We start from the raw sequence: 25804 nt of genomic DNA on the forward strand, positions 1-25804 counted from the left end.
GGATGTAGGGTTTAGGTTTAATGCCTTCTCTGCTAGTTTTTATATAAAATTTATTAAGTAATAATAAGCTCAATGATTATTTATTGTGTCTTTTTTTTAGTTGCTAATCTATTTTTGTACATAAAACAGGTATTCAACCTAACAGAGGGTATGGATGTGGTGTTATATAAGAAGAATGAAGTGGTGGCTTTTGGACAAATTCATAGTCTTAATCCTATGAATGTGTGTCATTTCCAATGTTGTGGTGAGAGAAGATGTGTAGTGATAATCACCAACATTGTAAATCCTGAAGTAGATTTAAAATATCCACGTGGAGACTTTGAAATATTGGGAGATATCTTACAATGTGACATATTTGATATGCAAGCACACAGAACGCTCTGGTGCTCTGGAGAAGTTTTAGCAATTGGCTACTTTTAGGGCTATGCTCAGAGTTTTCTCTGTATAGTGGAGATAATTAAGTTAACTACTGTAGGTGTCATTCAAAATGCAATGGATAGTACTTCACATCTAGACGTCCATAATACTATGTCTCATCTACAAGTTCATAGTACTTGTAAATGGGGGTGAGCGAGGGGTGAGCTTTCTTGAAATCAAGTTTGTCCAAGACAGTTTTCTTCAATGTCATGGAAGAAACAACATAATATTATCAGAAGAAAAGGACTATAACACAAATGGGATCCAAATTGATAAGAAGCTATAGTAGTGATCAAGAGTATCATAGTGGTATGCTCACAGGTATTAAGGACATTATAGTAACAGATGTTGATGTAGAAAAGGTTTCTTGTGTTGCAAGTGACTCAAATATACTCACTGGTATAGAAGACTTGTCTTGTGTTGCAAGTGACTCGAACGGGCTCATTGGTATAGAAGACTTGTCTTGTGTTGCAAGTGACTCGAATAGGCTCACTGGTATAGAAGACTTGTCTTGTGTTACAAGTGACTCGAATAGGCTCACTGGTATAGAAGACTTGTCTTGTGTTGCAAGTGACTCAAACATGCTTACTGATATAGAAGACTTGTCTTCTGTTAAGAATAATAAGATGGTACTTTGCTACACTTCAATCATGCTTTTGACAAGTGCATCTTTACACACGGTTCACCATCCTCATGCCAGAGAGCACAAAAAATAATTGTATTGGGGATCGGGAAGTATTTTTCTTCTAGCAACAAGGGGAGGTAGAGGAGGGTATGAGGGAGGGTTATGTGGGAGAGGAAGTTTTCAAGCTCTCTTGAACCTTGAAGATGTGTATAAAAAAGGTATGTGCGAGAGGAGAGTGTTTAAGTGATGGTCCTTTATTTAGTGTGCTACTAATATTCATGTGAGTACTAAAGGGAAAATTGAACATCACTAAACCATTTGTCTACTATATCTGGTAATAAATCTATGAAAAAACGTGCGCTACTTCGGACTTCCTCTATTGGTAGTTGTCTTTTTGTGATGTCTACAGTCTACTGAATGATCTGAGAATGTTGGAATCATCCTGCTCAAGGACACACGCAAATCCTCTGAGGCTGACATTGGCAAATTTTTGGGATATTGTCTCTAAGATCAAACAAATCGCCAAAAGAGGATGAGAATTTGAATTTTGCCTAGTGCGTTGCTCGTAGTGATTTTACTAGTGTTTGACTATAATTATGATCATGTAATATGCCTATATCTCGATGCTAATATTCTCAACGTTAATATTCTCAACATAGCCTTATTCATGTATTTGTTGGACTTCAGCTTCCAAAATATGGACATCGTGAAAAATAAATCACCACCCTTGGCATTTGCAAGGAGGATTAAGTCCTAATAACGGACCCTGTGTCGCATTGCCTGTCCACAATTTTACTTTTTCGCTTTTTAAATTAAAATTTTGATAGAATACTAGGACTTAGGTTCAATTTTGAATTAGTAGTTACATGCTCCATGACAGAAAGGCTACCTGTCGTAAATCTTGTTGTTTTAATAGACAAAGACACAATAAAAAACATTAGATTGCCCACAATAATCGACGCCCTATGTGGACCAACACAACAAGGTGAATGATAATAAATCATTCATAAGGCTTGTCGAAGATCCAAAAAGCGAAAGAGGGCAGAGATGATGAATTGAAAGGGATGAGGGGAAAGAGAGAGAGAGAGAGAGAGAGAGAGAGACGCTCTGAAAATGTGGAGGAGAAAAATAACAAGTAAAAATCGTGATTTTTTTATTATAGATGGCCATTTTCGCTTTTGAATTCGCCTTCAGTTAGGCTTCCTTGTGGCAGGCTAAAAAGTGAAACATGATGGCTAGAAAGGGGCGTGGAAAGGGGAAAGAGGGGAAAAATGCAAATGCAAATTCAAATTTAAACGCAAACAGAAAAAGTCTCAAAAAATAAAATAAATAAATAGGTATTTTCGCTTCTACTGAGCGTTGCCTTCACTTAGGCCTCCTTGTGGGCAGGCCAAAAAACAAGGGAGCATGTGCTCGACAATAGTGCCTTGATTATGAGAGAGAGAGAGAGAGAGAGAGAGAACGAGTATATTATTCATCTTGTTCTTTCAACAACAGCATTGCTGGAGGCTCTGCGAGACGGACGAAGAGGGAGCGCGATGGAGATGCAAGATTGAAGAGAGCAGCACAGCACATCATAGACCAGTTAGAGGCAGCGACCCAGAGAGGATTGAGACAGGGGAAGAGAGGAGCCACTCGCAGACGAAGAGGGAGCGCGATGGAGATGCAAGATTGAAGAGAGCAGCACAGCACATCATAGACCAGTTAGAGGCAGCGACCCAGAGAGGATTGAGACAGGGGAAGAGAGGAGCCATGATTCATGCAGAGAAGTTCGCTCCAAAAGGTAACACTCGCTCAAACCAGCTGCCCAACCAGCTGCCTTACGATTAAGCATCCCATGACATACTCGGAAGATAGGTTTGGAAGGTCTCTGGTGCCCGAGGAGAAGATATGTGGACACGGCAGATTAAGCTACTGATGACCACGAGCTTGAGAAATAGAAGTTGCAGAAGGAGTGAGGCCATTGCCTTCCCACGCCTTTCTTCCTTTTCCTCCTCCTGCGAAGGGGGTTACCATCTCGACCGCCAAATACGTGAGCTTAACCAGGTAACCAGTTTTCGCTCTTTATTCCGTATCATACACACTGTTTCTTTTTCCAAGGTTCCAATTCGCTGCTTTCAGGAATTAGAAGGCGTATTTGGCCCATCTGGCGATTACATCACTGGGAAATCGCCCTCTGCGCCAGCGCAAGTGAATGATAGTTGCATCTTATCACCAAATCTACACGAGCAATCTACAGATGAAGGCCATGTCCATGGGAACTGTTCTTTCAGTAGGGAAGTATCGAACCTCGACAGGCTCTCCCATGTTGATGCGTATGGAAAAGCTTCTATGGTCGACGTGTCCCAGAAAGCTTACAGCAAAAGGGTTGCGGTTGCATCAGGAAGAGTCGTGTTGGGACGGACCGCATTTGCCCTGGTTTCTGCCAACCAGATTGCTAAAGGGGATGTTCTAGCGGTGGCCAAGATTGCAGGTATTTATGGGGCTAAGCAGACAGGGAATCTGATTCCGCTGTGCCACAACATAGCATTAAGCAATGTAGAAGTTAACCTAGAGCTCGATGAAGAAGAGAATTCTGTAATTATTAAAGCGCAGGTAACGGCAGTTGGTGCGACTGGTGTGGAAATGGAAGCTTTGACAGCAGTTTCTGTTGCTGCCCTCACCGTGTACGATATGTGTAAGGCTGTATCCAAACACGTTAGGATCAGCAGTATACAGCTCGAGTCAAAAACGGGAGGGAAGGGTGGAGATTGGTGCAGGAGTAAGGACTAGGTGGGAACTCTGCATCTGCCTAGCTCGCTTTTCATGTAAGTTACAGCCATGCAGCGATCATTGAATCTGCCTGTTCATTGGAAGCAAGCCTTGTTTTCTGTACTACAGAAGAGCAGAGAGATTTAGAAAGTTCTATACGTATGATTTGTGTGGATACGTACACAAATATACGTTTATATATGTGTGTATATGCATGTGTGTGTGTGTAGGCACGCGCGTACGCATTCGCGACTTGTACACATACATGTACATATCAATCAGTTAACTAATTTATATCTGCATACACATGCATAATATACATTATGTTTGTGTCTATGTACATATGTATTTATGAATGTATGTGCGTACTTATGGTGTATGTGCTTGCTATATCTATCTATATGTGAGAGGTATTTATTTTAAGTAAATGAATCAATATATACACAATAAACGAATGAATAAGTATACACATTTGTAAATATAGATTTTCATGTATGTGAGTGCGGGATGTACACATGAACCAAAAATTTTCATTAGACTGCATGGCAGTAGGAGATATAAAGGATATTTCGTGCACTGTGTGCAGTGTGATCGTTATGGTTTTTAAGAAGCAAGAAGACACTCTTGGAGAATGTATATCCAAGTCTATTTTCTCCACGTAGGTCTTACCCCAGGCTCTAGAAGAAGGTGGAGCAACGTATGCAACTGCTCAATTATGATAGAGCTGTTAAACAAGGAGAAAAGCAAGAGGAAAATTGTCAGGCGAGGAGATTAGAGACACATAAAATGTTTTATATGGATGATAGTCAGGGCTGTGCAGTGTGGGCTATCTGGTTTTGGAGGAATAAGGTGATTTCCCATGCTTGATGTCAGTCTTTATTCAATTGGTGAAAATGTATCAACAAGGTGTATAGGATATCTCCAACCAGCCAGCAGCCTAGTTGTTTCCTGGAGCAGCAGAGTGGGAGCTTGTGGAGCTGCCTGCCCCAACTTACACTAGCCATTTGGGTCAGCCAATGAGGAGAGGTTTTCGTCTTCTTGCAGCCCAGTACATCCTCATAAGGTTCTTTGCTTCCATCATGCTCCTTGCCATCTCCGTAATGACTCTCTTCTTGTGCTCCACTACTCCATTTTGTTGAGGTGTGTGGGAAAATTAATTCTTGCCAACATATTCTGCACCTATGTCAGTTCGAAGAGTCTTCAGTTGGCGACAGCCACTCTTTCCACTTCCCAAAGGCACATACCCACACCTTCTGGCTATCATCATCTGTAAATGTAAGAGAATACAAACCACCACCAAAGGATCTGTGGACATCTGTCCACACAAGTCAAGGTCCAAAGTGTGCGGTGCTCCGTTTCTGGCTTTGTGGAAAGGGATTCTGATGTTGTTTACCCTCAAGGCAAGTTGTGCAAATAGAAGGATATGGGTGAAGCTTGGGAAGTCCTGTCACCATATTCTTCTGATTCATCTTTGCTGATGTGGTGAGTGGTACATGCCCAAAATACTTGACGTGCTAGCTAGCTGATTCTTGATCACGAGCACAGCACCGTCCGTGATCCCTTGAGCCACATTGCTTTTACGATTTTTGACTAAGACTTCCTACTCCTACTTCGGTCATGGCAGAGATTAAAAGCAAATGCTTTGCAAGAGTCGGCACAGACAAAACATTAGAGAAAGTTGTATGCAAACCATCACGAGTAGAGAAAGGAATAAAATCTCTCCTTTTTATTAGACGTTTGAGCCATCCCCTATGGTGATAGCCAACTCATGAGGAACAAGTTCAAGTTGCGAGAACCACTCCTTGTGTCTTGTCATATGGCAAGTTGCTCCACTATTGATGCACCATGGATCCTCGAGGTAGATACAAGTGCCGCCACACAAGCTTTTGCGAAGAGTAACTTGACGATGTTCGTGGATTCTTTCTTTGGCTTGGCTAGAGTAGAGTTGGACTGCTTTGCATTATTTGCCTGCTTCTTCCTACAATCCTTAGCATAGTGTGTTGGAGTTTAGAGGTTAACTCACCACCTGTAAACCCCCACACGAGGAAGACATGGGGGAGTTGTACCAGCAGCATAGGATAGGATTTGACGGAAGCCACGGGGATTGATATGAGAGAGAGAGAGAGAGAGAGAGAGAGAGAGAGAGAGAGAGAGATTAATGTCCACAGGAGACCTCGTGGGTCTATGCGACAAAAAAACACACACCAAAAACATCAACATCAGTTAGAGACAGAGTCTTTGGGGGAGTATATCAGCTCAGCCCCAGTTTATTTAGATGCATAACTAGCTACTAATTTTATCTTAGAAAAAAACGGCTTGAGCAACATCAGTTTAAGACTGAGAGTCTTTGGGTTTAGATTTGAAATCACGGATCAAGGCTTGTCCATCCCTATATACTGCCCATTTTCCATCTTTGCGTGCATCCTTCAATTTAGTAAGTTCAACATTCCTTTGTTTGAGCTGATTCGGGGTAAGCTCCTCAGATATCCATACCTGTGTGCCTTTCGATTTGTTTGTCTGTCGGAGAATCTTGACTCTACCTGCCCTCTCTGTGAACTCAACTTGTACTTGTGTTTCCTTCTGAGAGATCCAATTGATGTCGGTTTCATCCCATTCTACTGGGAATCTTCTCTTCTACTGTTCGTAAAATCATTTGCAGGACAATGCTCTGGCAGCCCCCCTATACGCAATCTCTTCTTGTTTTTTGCTATGGCTTCTTGTTCTTTTACCTCCGTATATAGATCTGCTTTGTTGATTTTGTTGTTGGCTAGAATAGCCACAGAGAGAGAGAGAGAGAGAGAGAGAGAGAGAGAGAGAGAGAGAGAGTTTATTAAGAGTCTCGGAAGATGAAATTATCTATGAGCCTAAAAGAACCTGATACAATGAGTGTGAAGAACCAGACTTTTCGATAATGCAAATGTGTGCAATGCATGCGGAATTTGAATGCCAATTGGCCCTCCAATGGGGAAGAGCGCCCTTGTGAGAGTACTTGTTTCTATTTCAACCTACATGCAAGGTGGGAGAGAGATGGCGGATGAATGCAATGTGGTAGAGGATATTCTTCATACGCTAGTGGGCTGGTAATTTCAGCTCATACGCTCTGGATCCTTATTTTGGATATAAAGCTGCTGAAATCTGAAATGGGCCATAAAACTTCGGTGCTAACTTGACATGTTTTGTACTTCCTCTCACTGACTTGATTCTTCTTTTATCAATCTTCAGTAAAACGCAGTCATCCTCCTTGTAATAAACTTCTTTTCTTTTTTAATTGGCTGTGTTGGATTGTTGAACCTGGGCCTTCTTAATATGTTCTTTTACCTGCTCAATAACCTGTGACATATCCTCAGCAAACTGGTCAGCAGCAAAAATTCGCTCCCCCAAGTGTGTTATTGGAGTAGGTAAACATTGCCCATAGATGATTTCAAATGGGGCTTTCTTGGTGGAAGTATGTATAGTGTTATTACAAGCAAACTCTAACATGGGTAAGAACTCTTGCCACCTTCTAGGTTGGTCATGGACATAAGCTCGAAGTAAAGTAATTATGGTTTGATTGGCATTCTCACTTTGTCCATCTCCTTGAGGATGGAAGGCTGTAGTAAATTTCAGTTTGGTTCCAAGATTCTCTAATAGGGCTGTCCAAAAGTTGCTAATGAAACGGCCATCATTATCGGATACAATAGATTTTGGTAACCCATGTAACCTAAAGATTTCCTTAATGAATAACCTTGCTGTTTCAGGAGCAGACAACTCCTTTTTTAAATGAGCCTGTTTACTCAGCCTATCTATAACAGTGAAAATCTGTTCAAACTTACTAACCTTGGGGAAACTTGACACAAAATCCATTGTAATGTGCTCCCACCTTTCAAAGGGAATAGGCAAAGGTTGCAAAAGACCAGCAATCTTACTTGTGTCAGATTTAATGCGCTGACATACGTTACATTGTTGAACAAAGGTTAAAACTTCTTTGCGAAGTTTAGGCCAATGGAAGTACCTCTCAATATTGTAAATGGTCCCTCTAATGCCTCTATGTCCAGAATATGGACTCGCATGTAACTCACTCATGACTAGATACCGAAATGTTTTGGGATGGCACGTCCCAACAATACACGATGGAATAAGCCTCTAAACCCCCGACCTCGTTACGTTGAATCTTCTCATAAATGTCAGCGAAGTCCTCATCTAAATGATCTCAAGTAGGTAATCCTTAGGTGACAGTATATTCTCTTGAGTTGTAGATGTCTGTCTCCACCACGAAGGCTTCAACAGGTTCATCAAGTTCTGCTTCCAGCAACCTGCAGCTGAGCTTTGAAAAAGCTCCAAGACTTCCTCCTAAAACCGGTCTCCAGGAACACCAAAGGGCAGTGAGCAGATAATATAACCAGCAAATACCATAATTTCAGGCACTTAGAGAATTATTACAGCCAACCAGAAAATAATAACAGCCAAACAAATAATCACAGAATAAGCACCAGGAGCTAGATCGCCCCTGTCGTGAAGCCGGACATTAGATTGGCCCTAAACTTAGCGCCCCTTTCGGAATTTCTTTATCTTTATTCAGAAGGCTTGCAAATACAAGAATTAGCACCGTGCATCCAAGTCCAGCGCAACATTCCATGGCAGCCCTTCTTCCGAATCTAGCCGAGGGTTCTAACTAGGCAGCTCTAATACCCACTAGGGGAGTTCTGGCTGGAGAGAATCAGTGCAATTGTGGTAGCTCTGAATACCCGTCAAGGGAGTCCTAGCAAGATAGAGCCCAGCAAAACAACCACACCTATTTGCTCCTGGCAAACAGAAAGGCTAGCTGCACAAAGCAAAAGGATTTGAAGGTTCCGAGGTAGTAGGAAAGCTCCCGGGAAGAATGAACCGATCGGAAAGCTTGGAAAATAAGCAAACATGAAAAAAAAACAAAATTCCCTGGCAAGATCTTTGGCACCCTGGTAGGTGAAAATCAGCAAAAGCAACCTTGGAAAACCTGCTGGGAGAGAATCACGAAGTCTGGAAGCAAATTGAGTTGCCAAACTGCTTGGAAAAGTGCGATTTTGTTAGGCACCTGGCGTGGAAAGCTCCTGGAAGAAGTGCGAATCAGATTTGGGCCTTTGGGAAGGCATGAACAGTGGGCATGCAACAAAAACTAACTGATCTGGAGGCTCCTGGCACAAAAACGAATTTTGTTTTTGAGCTTCTGGCAGCCCTAGCAGCCCACCAACAGCCAACAGACTGCCTTGGTTGTCAAAAATCAGCAAGGCGATGTGATAGAGTAGCCTTGAAGCACTTTCCCAACTTGTGACTTGCCTCTCCCTGTTCTTCTATGGTCCAGAAAAGAGCCCTGAAAGCAAACTTCGACTTTTCTGCTTGCTTTCCAAGGCAGCTAGCCAAACGTGGCTCCTGGAGCTATTTTTAGCGGAAGGGATTTTTACCCCTCTCCAATCTTCAGTCCCTTGCCTTGGCCTATGGAATTAATTGCATTGAAGTGTCCATTACAATTTTGATCTGTTTGAGGCCAGGTCAATCACTGTAAATTCCTAAAATTTAGAAATTCACGTCCCCGTGACACCCCCTTTGCCTACCGGGAAGGCTTTTACCCTCAAGAATCTCAAAATGTGAGAAACACAAAGCAAAGACTTTGCCCATGGCATGCTACTAAAGTCTGAATGTATGCACAAAGAATATACATTCCAAAGAATCCACCCATTTGTTTGCTTGCTTTGAAAACAAGCTAGGTACCTCACAGAGGCACCCACAGCTTCCTTGTGTAAACCTATAGTGCTATGTTCAGGTACTTGCATCCATCTAACTCCGATTCTTTAGGTCCTCTCTAAGACACCTCAGCTTTGTTCCCAAAGCAATTTGAGCAAACATTGCTGTCCTTCACCTTCACAAAGCTTTTCGATCTCTTTGACTCTTCAAACCATCTCTCAATGTTAGACATACACACCAGAACGTCAAGATTTGTGTATCTTATCTTAGCAACACTTGGAGTTGTCACCAAGATAAGTTCCTCTTTTATTGTTACGACATTGGGTGCTGGTTTTGACTCCTTCGACTCTTGTTTGAAGTTCTCTTCTTCTTTCTACAGTCCTTCGTTGTTGTTGTTCTTTGTTCTTTTGCTTTTACTTTCTGTCTCGGGCTACTTCCTTTAGAAGCAGAGGCACTAGCTCCTTGAAAGTGAAACAGAACTTGCCCTAACTCTAGCTAGCTCTAACTAATTCTAGCTGACTGTAGAGTCCATTTCAATTCTTAGAGCAAAAATGAATACTTCAAACAGGGAGTTCATTACCTACACTAGATAAATTCCATTCATTAGCTTAGAATCACAATTCTGAAATGAGCAAGGAGGCACCTTTTAGATTTGGAACGTATGGAACGCCGTTCTAGACGAAGGACATGCGGGGAACGCATGTAATGTGCCCGGAACATTCTCAGGCAGGCTGTATCAGGGAACGCCATTCCAGCATTCCCACAACGTGTTCCAACCCTAAAATCTGGCGTTCCGACTCAGGCCGAATCATGGCCTTGTAAAAAGTCCCGAACAGCACATTTTTTGGCCGTTTTGTCTCCACTGTTTCCTGCTCCAGCTCCTACACTACTCCAGCCCTACACTACTTCAGCCCCCTTAGAAGCCCCCTCTCTCTCAACCCCTTCTCTCCACTCCCTTCTCTGGAGTTTCCACTCTCTCAGCCCCCTTCTCTCCAGCCCTTCTCTCAACATGCTTCTTTTCATCTTGTTCTGGAAGCATACTTTGGCTTGTGTCCCCTCCTGTAAGACATCTGTCATCTATACATCTTCAGCTTCCCACTCTACTTGTGGGATTCTCTCCATGATATTTTCCAGCTTTTCCTTTTGACTTCCTTCAAACCAGCCCTCTGGTAGCCCCCCCCCTATGCGTATAAGTCATGCATTAGCCACCCTCTTTTCTTGTTCTTGTACTTCTTCATATACATCCGATGTGTTGACTTTATTGTCCAATGTTGCTGTAATTTCCTGTTCCACTGATTGGAGCTGATGAGTTGTAACCAAGTCCTGGACTTTAGTCACCATATGTGGTGTGGGTGTTGTTGTATTGTGTATTTGCAATACTTTGTGAATGATTTCCTGTTTTCCTTGTCCTTTCCAAGCATTTGTTTTCCTCTCTAGAGCTGCAAGTCTGAGCTTGAGCTCACAGATTTGTAATAAATATACTCTTGTGGGTCTATCATGCTCACCATTCTCTTCTGCTGTAAATACTTAAGCTTTGGTCGGAGTCCGGAGAAAAGTCTTGACTTTGGGGAAAGCCATGGGCGTCTTGGTACAACCGTAGTTTACGAAACAGCACTGAGAGTGGAAAAACAGCAATAGCTTCACGTCAACGACGGAATTACATGCTCCAAAGGCTCTCCCTCACTCCCTCTCTCTGAACATACACTAGGGCCCAGGACAAATTGTCGGGCTGGACCCCCCCGAAGGTCTTTATTCATTTCAGAAAAATCCATTACAGAAAATTGAACTTCAGCTTAGAGCTGTCTCGTAAGTCTCTCCTCAAAACGTGAAAAGAAAAATCCTTTTACAAGAGCTTCAAGCCCCATTCAAATTGGCAACATGCCACTTGTCTAAAATCTAGACTAAAACCTATTACAAGCCTCTAAGGGCCATTCTGGAGTCTTCAAAGCTCTCGGTCACACGAACCGCTTCCTAGGTGCTTGTCAGGCTCCCATTTCGCTTAGGAAAAATAATCCTTCCTAGTACCTGCAACAATTAATTAAAGCGCACCACCATGGTACCCATTAATTGTTAGCGCTTTGCATGCAAATAACACACTGTGGACTAATCCTAGTCACGGTGGGCGTCCCCACTTAACACATGTGCACATCTAAACAAATATATATATATAAAAATAAATATATATATTTTCTCTGGTTGACCGGAGTCAACACTCTTGATTATAATTAAAGAGCTTCGACCCAAGGTCAAGGCGCCTTAATTATAGCCAAGTCTCTCCAACCGAGGTTGGCACATCTTGGTTAACCGGGGTTAACCCCTCTTGGCGCATGCCAAGTCTTGTTGACCGAAGTCAACACTCTCTGACCGTAGTCAGGTTTACTTGACTAAAGTCAAGTATCTTTGACCATAATCAATCCTTTGACCATTAAAATAACTCTTTGACCGTAATTAACACATATAAAACTCTTTAATTATAATCAAATAAATGGTCAACTGTACTTTGACTTAGGATATTTACATTGTGGTGACATCCCCTCGGCTTCTATTCAGTTGACCGCAACTGAAAAGCTTCCTTGTAAACATCCAAAAGCTGTGGATGATCGGATAACATGTCTTCGTCCATCCACTTGGCATCTAATGCCGTATAATTCTTGAATTTTACAAGATACCTGTAAAATTCCTTACCCTGAGGGCCTTTACGTATAGTATGGTACACAATTTGCTCTGGCTGAAGGACTTCCTCCAGCTCATCCACTTCTGGTGGATCCTCTGATACTGGTTCTGTAGGCTCTGGTCCCTGGAATTTCTTTAGAAGACTCACATGGAATGCATTGTGAATCCTCCAATGCTCTGGCAATGCTAATCTGTATGCAACCTCATTTATTCTTTCTGTAACCCTGAAAGGGCCATAGTATCTGGGAGATAACTTTGCATACACTTTCTGTTTGCCTTTAAACTTGCGGAGCCTAGCTTTTTCAAACCTCAAAAGTATCCAGTCCCCTTCCTTGAGATCTAACTGTCTCCTATGTTTATCTGCAGCCTTTTTATGTTTCTCTTGAGACCTTTCAATTGCTGTCCGGACTTGGCTGTAAGCTGTCTGGAGGTCTCTTACAAACTGATCAGCTGCAAATATTTCATCTTTAGTCCTCAATATAGGTGGCAAAATTACCTTCCCATATATGACTTCAAAAGGGGCTTTCCCTGTAGAGCTATGTACTGTATTATTGTAAGCAAACTCTACTAAGGGTAGGTACTTTTCCCAGTCTGAACTCTGGTCACCCACGTAGCATTTCAGCATATCCAAAATGGTAGAATTTGCTACTTCACTTTGACCATCTGTCTGGGGATGGAAAGAAGAAGAAAAATTCAGACTCGTCCCCATGTTATCAAATAAAGCTCTCCAGAATAGACTGGTCATTCTGGGATCTCGATCACTAACAATGGACTTAGGCATACCATGATGTTTAAAGATTTGTGCCATGAACATCTTAGCCATATGATCTGCCTTTATGGTTTTGCGAACCGGAATGAAATGAGCTTGCTTGCTGAATCTATCAATGATAGTCCAAATCCCATCATTCCCTGACTTTGATCTCGGCAAATCAAAAATAAAGTCCATTGTAATATTTTCCCATGGTGCCTGAGGCACGGGACGAGGCATAAGTAGGCCAGGTGCCTTCTGTCTATCATACTTCATTTTGTGACACGTAAGGCATTCAGTAACAAACTGATGTATATCTTTCCGCATTCCTGGCCAAAAGAAATACCTCTCTAGTGCTAGAGTTGTTGCTGTAATCCCTCTGTGTCCAGCATAGGGAGGTGCATGGCATTCTTCCAAAATCTTTTTCCTCATCTCCTGGGTGATGCATAGGCAATCATCTTTCATTAAATACCCATCTTTCAGGGAATAGTGACTGGTAGATTGCCCTTCTTGCATTTGCTGTAAAATTTCACCAAAATCAGAATCATGAGCATATTGTTCCCTCATACCTTCCAGGTCCTGATGATAAGCAATAGTCACATTATTGACCTGGGGTCTTCGGGACAAGGCATCTGCCACTCTGTTCCGAATTTCTGGGGTATGGACAATCTGAAAATGATACATTGACAGCATGTTTGCCCATTTCATATGCTTCTCTGAAAGCTTGGTCTGAGTCAAAAAGTATTTCAGACTTTGGTGATCTGTTTTGACAGTAAAATCTGCACCCAAAAGATAATGTTTCCAGGTATGGATAGCATGAATTACAGCCAATAACTCTTTCTCATAGATTCCTAAATATCTTTCCGCATCCCGAAGTCGTCTGCTTTCATAGGCTACTACATGACCATTCTGATGCAATGCAGCCCCAACACATTCTCCACAAGCATCGCAATCCACATCAAAAGATTGATACAGATCCGGAACTACCAGAATAGGCTCTGTAGTCAACTTTTCCTTGAGTGTATTGAATGCTTTCTTCTGTGATAATCCCCATGTGAAGGCTGCATTTTTCTTAGTGAGGTCATGTAATGGAGCTGCGATATCAGCAAAATGTCGGATAAATCTTCTGTAGTAAGAACACAAGCCTAAAAAGCTTCGAACTTCATGCACAGTTTTCAACTCTGGCCATTCCTGAATGGCACGGATCTTCGCTGGATCCATTTGTATCCCATTCTTGGATATTATATGCCCCAGATAGTGGATTTCTTCCAGGAAGAATTCACTTTTCTTGCTGTTGGCATAGAGCTGATGATTTCTCAGCTCTTGAAACACTATAGCAAGATGTTCTTTGTGGTCTTCCTCTGTCTTAGAGAAAACTAAGATATCATCAAAGAAAGTACCAGTAAAATGCCTGTACTTCCGGAAGATGCGATCCATCATTCTATTGAATGTGGCTGGAGCATTTGTCAACCCAAAAGGCATCACTAAGTATTCATACAACCCGAATGTTGTGCGGAATGCTGTCTTATGCACATCTTGAGGCTGTATCCTCACTTGGTGGTAGCCACTCTTTAAATCTATTCTGCTGAAAACTGAAGCTCCATTTAACTGATCCAAGACATCATCAATACGCGGAATAGGGAATCTATTCTTGATGGTCATTTTGTTCAGTGCGCGATAATCGACGCACATACGGAATGAACCATCTTTCTTCTGTACTAACAGTACAGGGGAACAAAAAGGAGACGAGCTGGGCTGAATCAAACCTTTGGACAGCAAGTCCTGTACCTGAGCCATAATCTCCTCTCTCTGAGTCGCACCGACTCTATAAGGGGGTCTGTTTGGTGGCTCACTACCAGGCATTAACTCTATCTGATGATCTTCTGGTCTCTCTGGGGGTAACTCCCCTGGCAAAACATCAGAAAAGCAATCTTTAAAGTTTACAAGAAACTGGAACTTATTTTTGTCTGCATCATTCATTTCCGCATGCATATCATTCTCTTTTTCTTTTACAAAAACCATGTACGCAGAAATTGCAGACTTTATTGCTTTACCGCATGAAACATCAGATAGAATGGGGATAGTGTCCCCTTTATTCCTGGCAATTACACGCTGATTTTTCCCCCTATGCACAAATTCCAGCACTCTTTCAGGAAGAGTCAACTTCACTGCCTTGCGGTGAAACCAAGGCATCCCCAAAACTACATCATAATGTTTCAGTGGAGAAATGAAGAAGTCTTCCTGATCCACATAACTCTGAATATGAAGACGGAGCTTCCCTATCAAGGGAGTAACTGGTACAGGATTCCCACAAAACATTTGATCAGCATCCAAAGCCCTGCCTAACTCTTCCGTCTTAATTCCCAGCCTCAGGGCTAGATCCTCTGATATGAAATTATCAGTAGCCCCTGGATCAAATAAAATTAGCGCTTGCTGGTCTCTAACTTTGCCCCATGATAGCAGCAATTCTCGTTCTTCTGGGTTCAAAGCATGACCCAGTATATCAGGAATACCCCCCGCCATTGGCTTTTGCGGTCCTCGTGGCTTCTCTGCCTCTTTTCCCTTCGATGATGAAGGCTTTTCTGGGCACTGGGCAGCCACATGCCCCTCTTTACCGCACCTGAAGCATTTCCCATCTCTACGGAATTCCGCTATCTGTTCAGGGGTGAATAGAGATTTGCCCTTATAGGTCTTTGAGAATTGAGTACCCCTCGGCTTCTGAGGCTGAAATCCTTTCTTTTCAGCCTTAGGGGACTCTTTCTTTTCTGATTTTTGAAAATCAGTTTTCTTTTTATCAGCACGTCCTGCATGCAAGGATGGCACTGTAGATGGATCTTGTAGCGGCACAAGACTCGCTACTGAGGCTGAATGCATAAGATCTTGAATATTCTTTGCCCCCAAAGCATTCACTACTGCCTGAATTCTTGGAGTGAGACCTGCTCTGTACTTCCTCATCTGGGTACCTTTGGAGATCTTTTTGAACGGTGCAACCTGCAAATAAGCATCCCAAAACTTTTGGTTGTACCCATCCACTGTATCTCCTGCATCCATGTGCAAGCTGTCCCAGTCTTGAAGAACATGGTCTCGAAACTGTTTAGGCATGAACTGCTGGTAGAAGGCTTTCTTGAAGCCCTTCCACTTTCTTGGGGCTGACCCATCTGTGGTCAGTGCACTCCACCATGCACTAGCCGTTGCTGTTAAGTGTAGGCTGACCATTCTTAACTTGGAGGATTCTGAAAATTTCTCTATACCGAATGCAGCATCAAACTGTCTGATAAACTGCAATGCTTTGTCTGTATGACCATACTGTCCATTGTAGGTCATAAACTTGACAGATTTTCCTCCCTCTTTAAATTCCCTGGTCGCTTTGGAAGACTTTCTCTTCCCAGACTTCTCGTGTTTCCTTCTTTTCCTGGATGGTCTATCTGATAAGGAAGAAGAAGACACAGAAGTCGAACTCGAGGTAGACGGTGATGGACTAGGAGATCGGTGATGACGCCTCGATCTCTTTTTACTATGGGACCGTCTCCTATGAGATCTATGAGATCTCTCTCTCTCAGACTGTACACGAGAGTGTGCCTCTGGCATTGGCACGTCATATACTGGATTAGGCATAGCCTCTGCTGGAAACAAATGCTGAACCCTGGGATCCCTTTTTAGATTTTCCAGCTCTTGTATACGAGTGCGTACCATTTGTTCAAATTCTTGTTGAGTTTGCGGCACATTCCTCTGTCTTGGATGCACATCCCTATCTTGAGAATCCCACTGGATAGGTGATTGATCCATATTTTGAGATCTGCAGATTTTTTCTCACACTGTGCAAGTAACTAATGCACACTACCTTTGCTTTTCCAACAGAAAAGGTACCTCAACAAGAGGTGTTTTGCATTCACAATCTATGCCAGTACTGGCTGTCAGTTCAAGGCATGTACCCACACAGTTACCAAAGCATCATCAACTATATTGCCCTTCCCTGGCTGCTGCAGATGGCTTCAAAAGGCATCTGTTTTTCCCTCTTTTTACTGCTCAAAGGCATGCATACTCCTTTTTCTGCAAATTTCTGTTTTCTCTGCTTTCTCTGGTTTTCTGCTACTTTTCTGACAGTAAAAGTCTGACAGGCAGGGAAAAAAATTTGATAGCCAAAACTGTCTCTGCACCTGTCTTTTTTTTTAATAAAGAACAGTAACCAGATGGAGTAACTGCTAGTTAGTCTAACCAGACTAACTGGTTCTGGTCTGGTTAGTCTGTGACTGGATAGTTACTGTCTGGTCAAACTGACCAGACTGGTTCTGCTCTGGTCTGGTTTGGTTGGGCCAACTAACTGGACATCTGATCAAAGTCCAGCTAACCAGACTTACACTAACCACAGTTTTACCACCTGTCTGCCACGTGTCAGTGCTATGTCAGCATCTGAGCTGACTGCCACCTGTACTGCCACGTCAGGAATCCACACGTGTCTGCCACGTCACCTGCCACGTGTCAGAATACACACGTGCGCCACATCAGCACCTTGCAAGACCTCTGCCAGGTGTCCTGCGCCACGTGTCCCGCGCCACGTCAACTCTGGCAAGCCTGCCCAAACCTTTGCAAAAATCTCCGTCAAGAGGATCGTATGTCATCGCATCAGCGTCGCCAGCTCCGTTGACCATGATAAATCCATTTCTTCGTCTTTTTCACGCACGCATCATGGGCGCAAAGAACCTGACGAATGCTTTTCCATCATGAATCTTCCGCCAAGCGTAGCTTATCAAAAGGCAACGGTCTCTGTCGTATCTCCATCAAGCAACGGACTTGCGCCATGAGCGCCCGCGTGAGAGCACCTGTTATCCCTGCTAGCCCTCCGCCCAGGGTATCAAGGAATTATCTACTGGGGACATCTCCGTCGATTCCTTTGCCATAACGTGCGCTTGCGTAGACTTCTATATGGCGCCGAATAATTCCACCGGTGCTCACGCAATAATCAAACAGTTACGTCGCTCGTGATACCAATACAATCTTCCCTTGAAAAATCTCGCAGCAAATTACTACAGAAACTATGTAATTCTTTGATCGAGATCGCCATAGGAGGCAATCCTAACCTTCGCTCTGATACCAATACAACCGTAGTTTACGAAACAGCACTGAGAGTGGAAAAACAGCAATAGCTTCACGTCAACGACGGAATTACATGCTCCAAAGGCTCTCCCTCACTCCCTCTCTCTGAACATACACTAGGGCCCAAGACAAATTGTCGGGCTGGACCCCCCCGAAGGTCTTTATTCATTTCAGAAAAATCCATTACAGAAAATTCAACTTCAGCTTAGAGCTGTCTCGTAAGTCTCTCCTCAAAACGTGAAAAGAAAAATCCTTTTACAAGAGCTTCAAGCCCCATTCAAATTGGCAACATGCCACTTGTCTAAAATCTAGACTAAAACCTATTACAAGCCTCTAAGGGCCATTCTGGAGTCTTCAAAGCTCTCGGTCACACGAACCGCTTCCTAGGTGCTTGTCAGGCTCCCATTTCGCTTAGGAAAAATAATCCTTCCTAGTACCTGCAACAATTAATTAAAGCGCACCACCATGGTACCCATTAATTGTTAGCGCTTTGCATGCAAATAACACACTGTGGACTAATCCTAGTCACGGTGGGCGTCCCCACTGAACACATGTGCACATCTAAACAAATATATATATATATATAAATAAATATATATATTTTCTCTGGTTGACCGGAGTCAACACTCTTGATTATAATTAAAGAGCTTCGACCCAAGGTCAAGGCGCCTTAATTATAGCCAAGTCTCTCCAACCGAGGTTGGCACATCTTGGTTAACCGGGGTTAACCCCTCTTGGCGCATGCCAAGTCTTGTTGACCGAAGTCAACACTCTCTGACCGTAGTCAGGTTTACTTGACTAAAGTCAAGTATCTTTGACCATAATCAATCCTTTGACCATTAAAATAACTCTTTGACCGTAATTAACACATATAAAACTCTTTAATTATGATCAAATAAATGGTCAACTGTACTTTGACTTAGGATATTTACATTGTGGTGACACTTGGCATCCCCATCCATAGTGGCGTTCTTTATTTGGGGCACCCCCTGCTGTGACTAACCCCCCGGGTTGGGTTAGGGCTCAGTCCAAACCTTGGAGTGAGGTGAAAGGTAAACCTTGCTGCTGCCTCTACCACGACCTATGCTGACGACGACTCCTCTGCTTGGTGACAGGTTAGGGTTTTCTATTGGGCGACGGGGTAACAGCAGTGGCTCTCTCTCTCTCTCTCTCTCTCTCTCTCTCTCTCTCTCTCTCTTTCTTATATATATATATATCTCTCTCTCTCTCTCTCTGTGGTTCGTTGCTGGGCGGCAGGGGGTGGCAGCGGCGGCTAGGTCAAACGAGCTCGAGCTTGACGACAATGACCTTCAACTGGGTGATGGCGGCAAGCTTGACGACGACGGCGGTGATGGGATGCTGCCGAGCAACCAGTGACAAGTGAGGAGTGACAGTGATGGTGACGAGCTGCTGAGTAACGGTGACGGTGAAGAAGGGCCACAGGCGATGGGTGATGGAGAGAGCTACGGACGATGGAGAGAGAGAGAGAGAGAGAGAGAGAGAGAGAGAGAGAGAACAAAAATGTGCATGCAGAGTCTGTCAGGAGGTTCGCTCTTGATATGCTTGAATAGGTAATTTGTAGATGGGATAATTTCAAAACTACTGATGCAATTGGTTGCCTAAAGCATCGAGCGTTCTTTTGATACAGGATCTTTCGATGAGACTACTTCACATGCATGTAATTAGCCAAGTTTTTGAGTCACCTTGCTTAAAGAACAAGAAACATTGGAATTCTTTCACTACAGATTTTCTGGGATTCTAAGAATGTCATTGAGGAGCTGGAACAATCAGGCAAAGTGAAACCTTATGGTGACGAGACAACCTTGCTCGAAACAGAGCTACGATGCCACAGATGCCAGAGCGTACAGTGAAATATTTCTCAGTTAAAGCAGCATATTTTTTCCTGTCAGATTCTCTTTCCTTCTGACCTAACACAACAGAGATATATCATAACAGCAACCTAAGAGAGCTGAAGCTGTGATTTGAATCCTTAACGAGCATGCACTGCCTTTTAACTGATGCTAACTTTGGCCTCTGTCATGAGCATCTTTCCTGCAGGCAATTTTCAATCAGGTTTTGGTAGTTATTTTTTTCATGTAGCAAAGAAATGTATAAATAAGCGAGCAGTAAGATGCCATACAAGAGAAACTTTAGGTAGGCTATCACTTGTGTCCTGAAGGACTTTTGTAAGCTAGAAAAGACACCTGTCCTTCCTCTCAAGTCACTTCTGGCAAGTATTCCTCGCCAAGAAGTGACTTGAGTGCAAAACTTCTGCTTGTGTTCTCTGAAGTAAGTTGTGCTGAGAAAAGTGGAAAGTCTGTTTAATCACTCCAGAAAACGCTCATACAACCACTGCAGAAAACGGCTCACTGATCTTTAAGAATTTCTGTATTGAATTTAAGATTTCACAACGGCACAGTCGATTCAACTCCAATATCTATATAAAGCACATGGCTTGTTTGTGTCAAAATCTGTATGCCAAAATTTATTTTGATGCATGGAAAATATATTGTTAATAGTTATCGGTGGCTTGTGTTGCCTAAACCAAATATATCCTCTGGCACATCATTGAGTTAAGAGTCTTGTGCTCATTTGTTCACATTTTTGAAAGCTAGAATGTATGTGAGCACAATGCACCACCATGTGCTGTGAACTCTGAATATGCACTTGCATGCCCATGTGTACAGAAAAACATGCACAATTCGTGGACCTAGTAAAAGCCTTCTTATGTACACACATTATATAACATAGATTGTCACGGGGATGTGAATTTCTAATTTTTAGGAATTTACGATGATTGACCTGGCCTCAAACTGACATTTCAGTGCAATTAATTCCATGGGCCAAGGCAAAGGATCTGAGGGTTAGAGAGGGGGTAAAAATCCAGTGGCTTCCAGGGCAAGCAAAGGTAGCTATTCTTGGCTCAAGTGGATTGGGGACTAAGCCAGGGCTGGTTCAGCTCAGAATCTCATTTTTCTTTCTTCCTAGCTATCCACACACCTTCCAGGAGCCCGTTTCTCTGTTTTGCCATCAACCAGGAGCCTTGCCAGGTCCCAAACGGCAAAATCATCCTTCCCAGGAGCTGCTACAGGAATTCGCAATTCATCAGGGCCTTCCCGGGAGCTAATTTCTAAAATCTCAATTCAGCAGGGTGCTTCCAGGGCATGTGTTTGCTAATTGCGCACTTCTCCAGGCTTGTTTCAGTCTAGACTGGACGATTCATTGTTCTGCATGCTCCCAGAGCTAATCCAGTTGATTTGCTGATTGCAGGAGCTTGCCAGGGTGGTTCTGAGATTTCACAATTTGCCAGAGGGTCTCTCTGGTCAGTTGTTTTTAATTTTGCACCTGTTTGGGCTGCTTTGGTGACTTCAGCAAATCGCCTTCAGGTTTTCTCATCTGCTAGGGCTTCCAGGCTTGGCGATTTTCCTCCAGCAGGTTTCTAGGGGTTTTTCGAGCCTTCTGATCAGTTGTTTGCTTTCCGGAAGCTTTCCTATTGCCTCAGAACCTTTAGATCCTATTGCTTTGTTGCAGCTAGTCTTTCTGTTTACCAGGAACAGCCAAGGTTGGTTGTTTTGTTGGCCTTTGTCTTGCTAGGACTCCCTTGCCACGACTCCCCTAGTGGGTATCAGAGGTACCAAGTTAGAACCCTCTCTCAAAATCGGAAGAAAGGTTGTTAGGGGATGTTGCACTGGATTGAGATGCCTTTTTGTGATTGCGTAGCAAGACAGAAGTGCCTATGAACGGGTTATGCAGTTGGTTGGCTTTGGGTTGATGCACGACAGTGCTTTCTTTGTATTTGAATGCCTTTTGAATAAAAGATCAGGAAATACTGAAGGGGCGCTAAGTTTAGGGCCAATCTGGTGTCTGGTGCAGGACAAGGTCGATCTAGCTCTTGGGTGTTGTTTTCTAAGTTGTTTTGGTTTGCTGTGGGAAGTTTGAAGTGGCTGGAAATTAAGTATTTGCTGGTTATTAACTGTTCATTGCCCTTTGGTGCTCTCGAATGTCGGTTACAGTGGTGGATATCACCATCTTCTTCAAGAGGGTGAGTGTCTGGTTATGTTTGGGTTAGGACAGCAAATAGTAGTTGTTGTAATAAATTTGCAGCCTAGAGAATTTTTAAGCCATGGCTCATAGCAGTAATGGTGAGGAGGAATCGGGGTCGTTTGATTATATTGCATGGTGGGAGGGAGATGAGGAACAACCCGTTCAATCGGAACATGCCACTGAGCGTTCTCGACATGAACAGAGAAGTTGAGAAGCCAAATGCATATGAATAGTTCAGGGCACAGTTGCAGGGAACCGCTCGGAGTTTTGCATAGTTGATGCAAGATCCACGCTTTGCAGAGTTGGTGAATGCCCCTCTGAAGCTTGAGAAGAAGAAGAAGACGCAACAGCCTAGTGCAATGCCTCCTGCATTTGGTATGGGTGCAAATCCCTAGAGCTTTTCACTTTTTGGTTCACAATAGAAGAATTTCCCTCCATCCACAGGTTATTTAGGACGAGGTTCAGTATTTCAGGCGGTGGTTTGAGAGCCTGAGTAAGGCATGGGGATGCATGGAAATTTTCCTTCTGGATTTTAGCCTAGCATGCAAGACATATGTTTGGAGTATGTCGGCTATGATGTCTAACAATTGGAATTCATTTTGTATCTTTGTTGAATAGGCTTAGCATATGGGCACTAAAGGTATCTTATGCTGACATAGTTCAGGAGGAACTCCTCTCAGATCCTTGTAACGCCATGCAAATGCATCCTTGTACTTCACAAATAAATCCCTTTGATTCTGAGTTGCTCGGTAGATAGGTGGGCACTTACCACTACCATTGCTGCGTGATCTTGTGTTCCTAAATTCAACTCTTGCGTGGGTTCTGGAATTTTCTCCTTCATTGTCTTTAGTAAAATTGCTCAGAAAAAGATACTTTTGTAAAGCAATCTGTTCCTCTCAAAATTTTTGCTTAAGATTTGCAACCACTTGGAAAATGTGAAGAATGCACTCCTTTTTGCTCTATACTTGCTTGTCTTTTGTTGTTTTTTGTTACTTCATGTTGTTTATTAGGTAGAGTAGTAAGAAAAGTAGTCTCCAAGCATGTATGCTATATTATAAGGCAGTGCACGGCGGGTAAAAAATTCGTTGCATTAATTGTTGATCACACTGTGTTAGCATCATGGATGATTTTGTGCTCTTAGTTTCATTAAGAAGTGAAACTTTTATATTGGAGTCGAAATTTCGTACGCCTTAAGAAAATAATGGATTGAAACATTTGCCAAGATTTGAAGCTTTTATGGAAAATATTTTAAAGTTTCGTCAAGATGTACAACTTTTTCTTTAAATTTTAAAAGAATATAAATAATATTGTAATATGTTCTATTAATATTATGGAACTAAAAAATCTAGCTTGATTAATTTTCGTTAGGATTTTATATAAATATATAAGTACAACTTCGATAAAAACATCCTTGGTTAGCATTGACGATGTTGCATTAAAAATTGGCACTTTGACATCCACCAACCTTACACTCGATAAAATCTATCAGTTGGCATAGTTAATGCACAGAATCTTGTCCAAAATAGGGGTCAACTCTAACCTGGCGCATGTTGGGGTGATATCCCAATGCACGGCACATTAGCAAGTTAGCATATGGTGCATTAGTATTGTAATGCATGTCACATTAATAACCCAGTGCAAACCAAGTTAAAAACCCAGTGCACGTCGGGTTAATTGGTCAATGGTTAATTGAATTTTGTGATCCAAATCTAATCATTAAGTGACCTTGCATGCTCAGGATCTCCACCAACCTTCTACAATCACTGAATCGATCCCTTCAGAAATTGACACAGGAGTGGGGGTGTGCATGATATAAACACACACAAAAATCCTAAAGAGACCATTAAACTAAATCACACCAAGTAAGCTGGGAGTCGATATCACTTCTAAGAATATGCTAGGGTTACTCAAAAGTCCAACTGAGTCTCCAAACTACCACTACAATAATCATAATGCATCATACATTATAATATAATGTATTGCATGTCGGGTTAATAACCTAGTGCATGTTGGGTTAGCCAGTTGATTGGTAGAGGGATCTGTTGACTAGAACTAGGGTGGCTAGTTAAGGGTCCACTCACCTTGGCCGACCTACATGAAATTGAGGTCCAGGAGAATCTTAGGAGTTGAACCAGAGTTGGAGGATAGCACTTTCAATGACGTATTTTGATCAAGTACTAGCTTTAGCATTAGGGTTATTGGAGAACTCAACTCTAAGCTCATACTCTGTGCACGTCCCATCACAAGCCGACATCTCCACATCACATGACTCAATGAGCTTTGATGCAAAAATGGGTGAAAATCCAAATCTCGGGGCCTCTATGGTCCCTAACGTCAGCTTAGTCAAACCCCATTGACGCACACCTTCAACCACGACCTCAAAGCAGTTGAGAGAATTACTTGTCGACATTTTGGGGAAGTTTGGTTGGCTTGACCTCAACATGGTAAACCCATTTGCAAGGCAAATCGGAGTGCTTGAGGAGTCATAGGGCCCTCCCATAACATTTGTACCAGGAAGCATGTAGAGTGTTCCTATTCCCGCCTCATCGATGAATCCTATGGTACCGCATGTGTAGTACCATGAGGGAGAGCCATACTTCATTTGAACCTTCAAGCCAAGGATACCTAGCTATCAGCCCGTCGAATCCTACAGTGTAAGGGAATGAACAAATAGACTTTGGGGGAAACACATTGCCATGAAAAATGGCTCCTCACCCCCCTCTATACCCAGCTTGGATAGGTGGACCAGAAGACACTCACTACCCCTCGGTTGCACCCTATAGACCAATCGCCAACATGAGTGTGCCTATGCCCAGGCCATCATTGGTGCATCCAGTAAGGCCAAGCTCACAGCAGTGAGTGCCTATTCTAGGGGTGTGTGGGCCAAGACCCACTAATGCCATGTTTGCACAGCCAACTAGGCCAAGGACTTTTTATAATCCACTTCTAGTGCCACCTAACTATGGCACTGTGTCTGCCCCACCAGCAAATTCTCCTATGCCACAAATGGGGCTCACTGATGAGGCTATGAAGATTGTAGCACAAGCATTAAGAAAGGGGGTTGCGCCACCAACCTTTGCTGAAAGGGATACCGACTCTTCAAGGAGTAAACCAGTCACCATCTCCAAGCTTATTACGGAATTCCTAGGAGAAGGAGATCCAGTGTTCCATGTGGAAATTTGCAAGATCTTCAGAGACATAGGTGACTTGGATAAGGTCAATACATTTGTATTAAGCCCCGATGGCAAGGTAGGTCTATGGTATAGGGTGCTAAACCCTGAAGAGAAAGTTAACTAGGATACACTTAGAAAGTCATTCATAGTGGGGTCCCAAATGGATCCCTATCAACCAGCTATATGAGGTTAGGTAGAAAGATACTCAGTCTCTTTGAGATCATATTACAAGAATCAAAAACTTAAACTCCCGCTTTGCGAGTCTCACAAGAGGATGAGAGATCAAGTAAAGTGATGCCAGGGCCAGCATAACATGAGAAAATTGTTGATAGTGTGAGCCCATGGAGTGGTCGATTTAGGGGGAGTAAGCATGTGGATAAAGGCAAGCAAAAATTGAAGTGGAAGAGAGTGTTAAGGATGCAAATTGTGACGAAGAGAGTGATTTACAGCTTCTGAAGGCTCAAGAGACCAAGCATGCTTCAAAGTATGTTCTGCCACATGCTAGAAAGTGAATGGCAAATACATAGCCCTTAAGAAGATCGAAAAGGGTGAGACATCCAGTTGATAGATTGACTTACAATG

At 42.9% G+C, this 25804-nt stretch overlaps 1 protein-coding gene across 5 annotated transcripts; it reads left to right on the plus strand.

Moving 5' to 3' along the window:
* The first annotated feature begins 2688 nt into the window (after window positions 1-2688).
* On the plus strand, window positions 2689-20445 carry CNX3 (cofactor of nitrate reductase and xanthine dehydrogenase 3). 5 transcript variants are annotated; one of them, XM_087385452.1, is made up of 3 exons: window positions 2689-3088; window positions 3143-3849; window positions 19654-20445. In XM_087385452.1, exons 1-2 carry the CDS (start codon window positions 2933-2935, stop codon window positions 3812-3814), a joined length of 828 nt encoding a protein of 275 aa, XP_087241578.1. In that variant the 5' UTR covers window positions 2689-2932; the 3' UTR covers window positions 3815-3849; window positions 19654-20445. The 5 variants fall into 5 exon arrangements, with proteins under 5 accessions (XP_087241578.1, XP_087241579.1, XP_087241574.1 ...); XM_087385453.1 differs by having other exon boundaries at window positions 3164-3849; XM_087385448.1 differs by having other exon boundaries at window positions 2689-3849.
* Window positions 20446-25804: the final 5359 nt, after the last annotated feature.

This window comes from Dipteris shenzhenensis, chromosome 14 (genome assembly GCF_047967505.1).
Source record: "Dipteris shenzhenensis isolate YYH24624 ecotype China chromosome 14, Dip_SZ_1.0, whole genome shotgun sequence".
Lineage (NCBI taxonomy): Eukaryota > Viridiplantae > Streptophyta > Polypodiopsida > Gleicheniales > Dipteridaceae > Dipteris > Dipteris shenzhenensis.

Coding starts and splice junctions, on each gene's coding strand:
- CNX3 (XM_087385448.1), top strand. CDS start 2,933: ATGTGGACACGGCAGATTAAGCTACTGATGACCACGAGCTTGAGAAAT.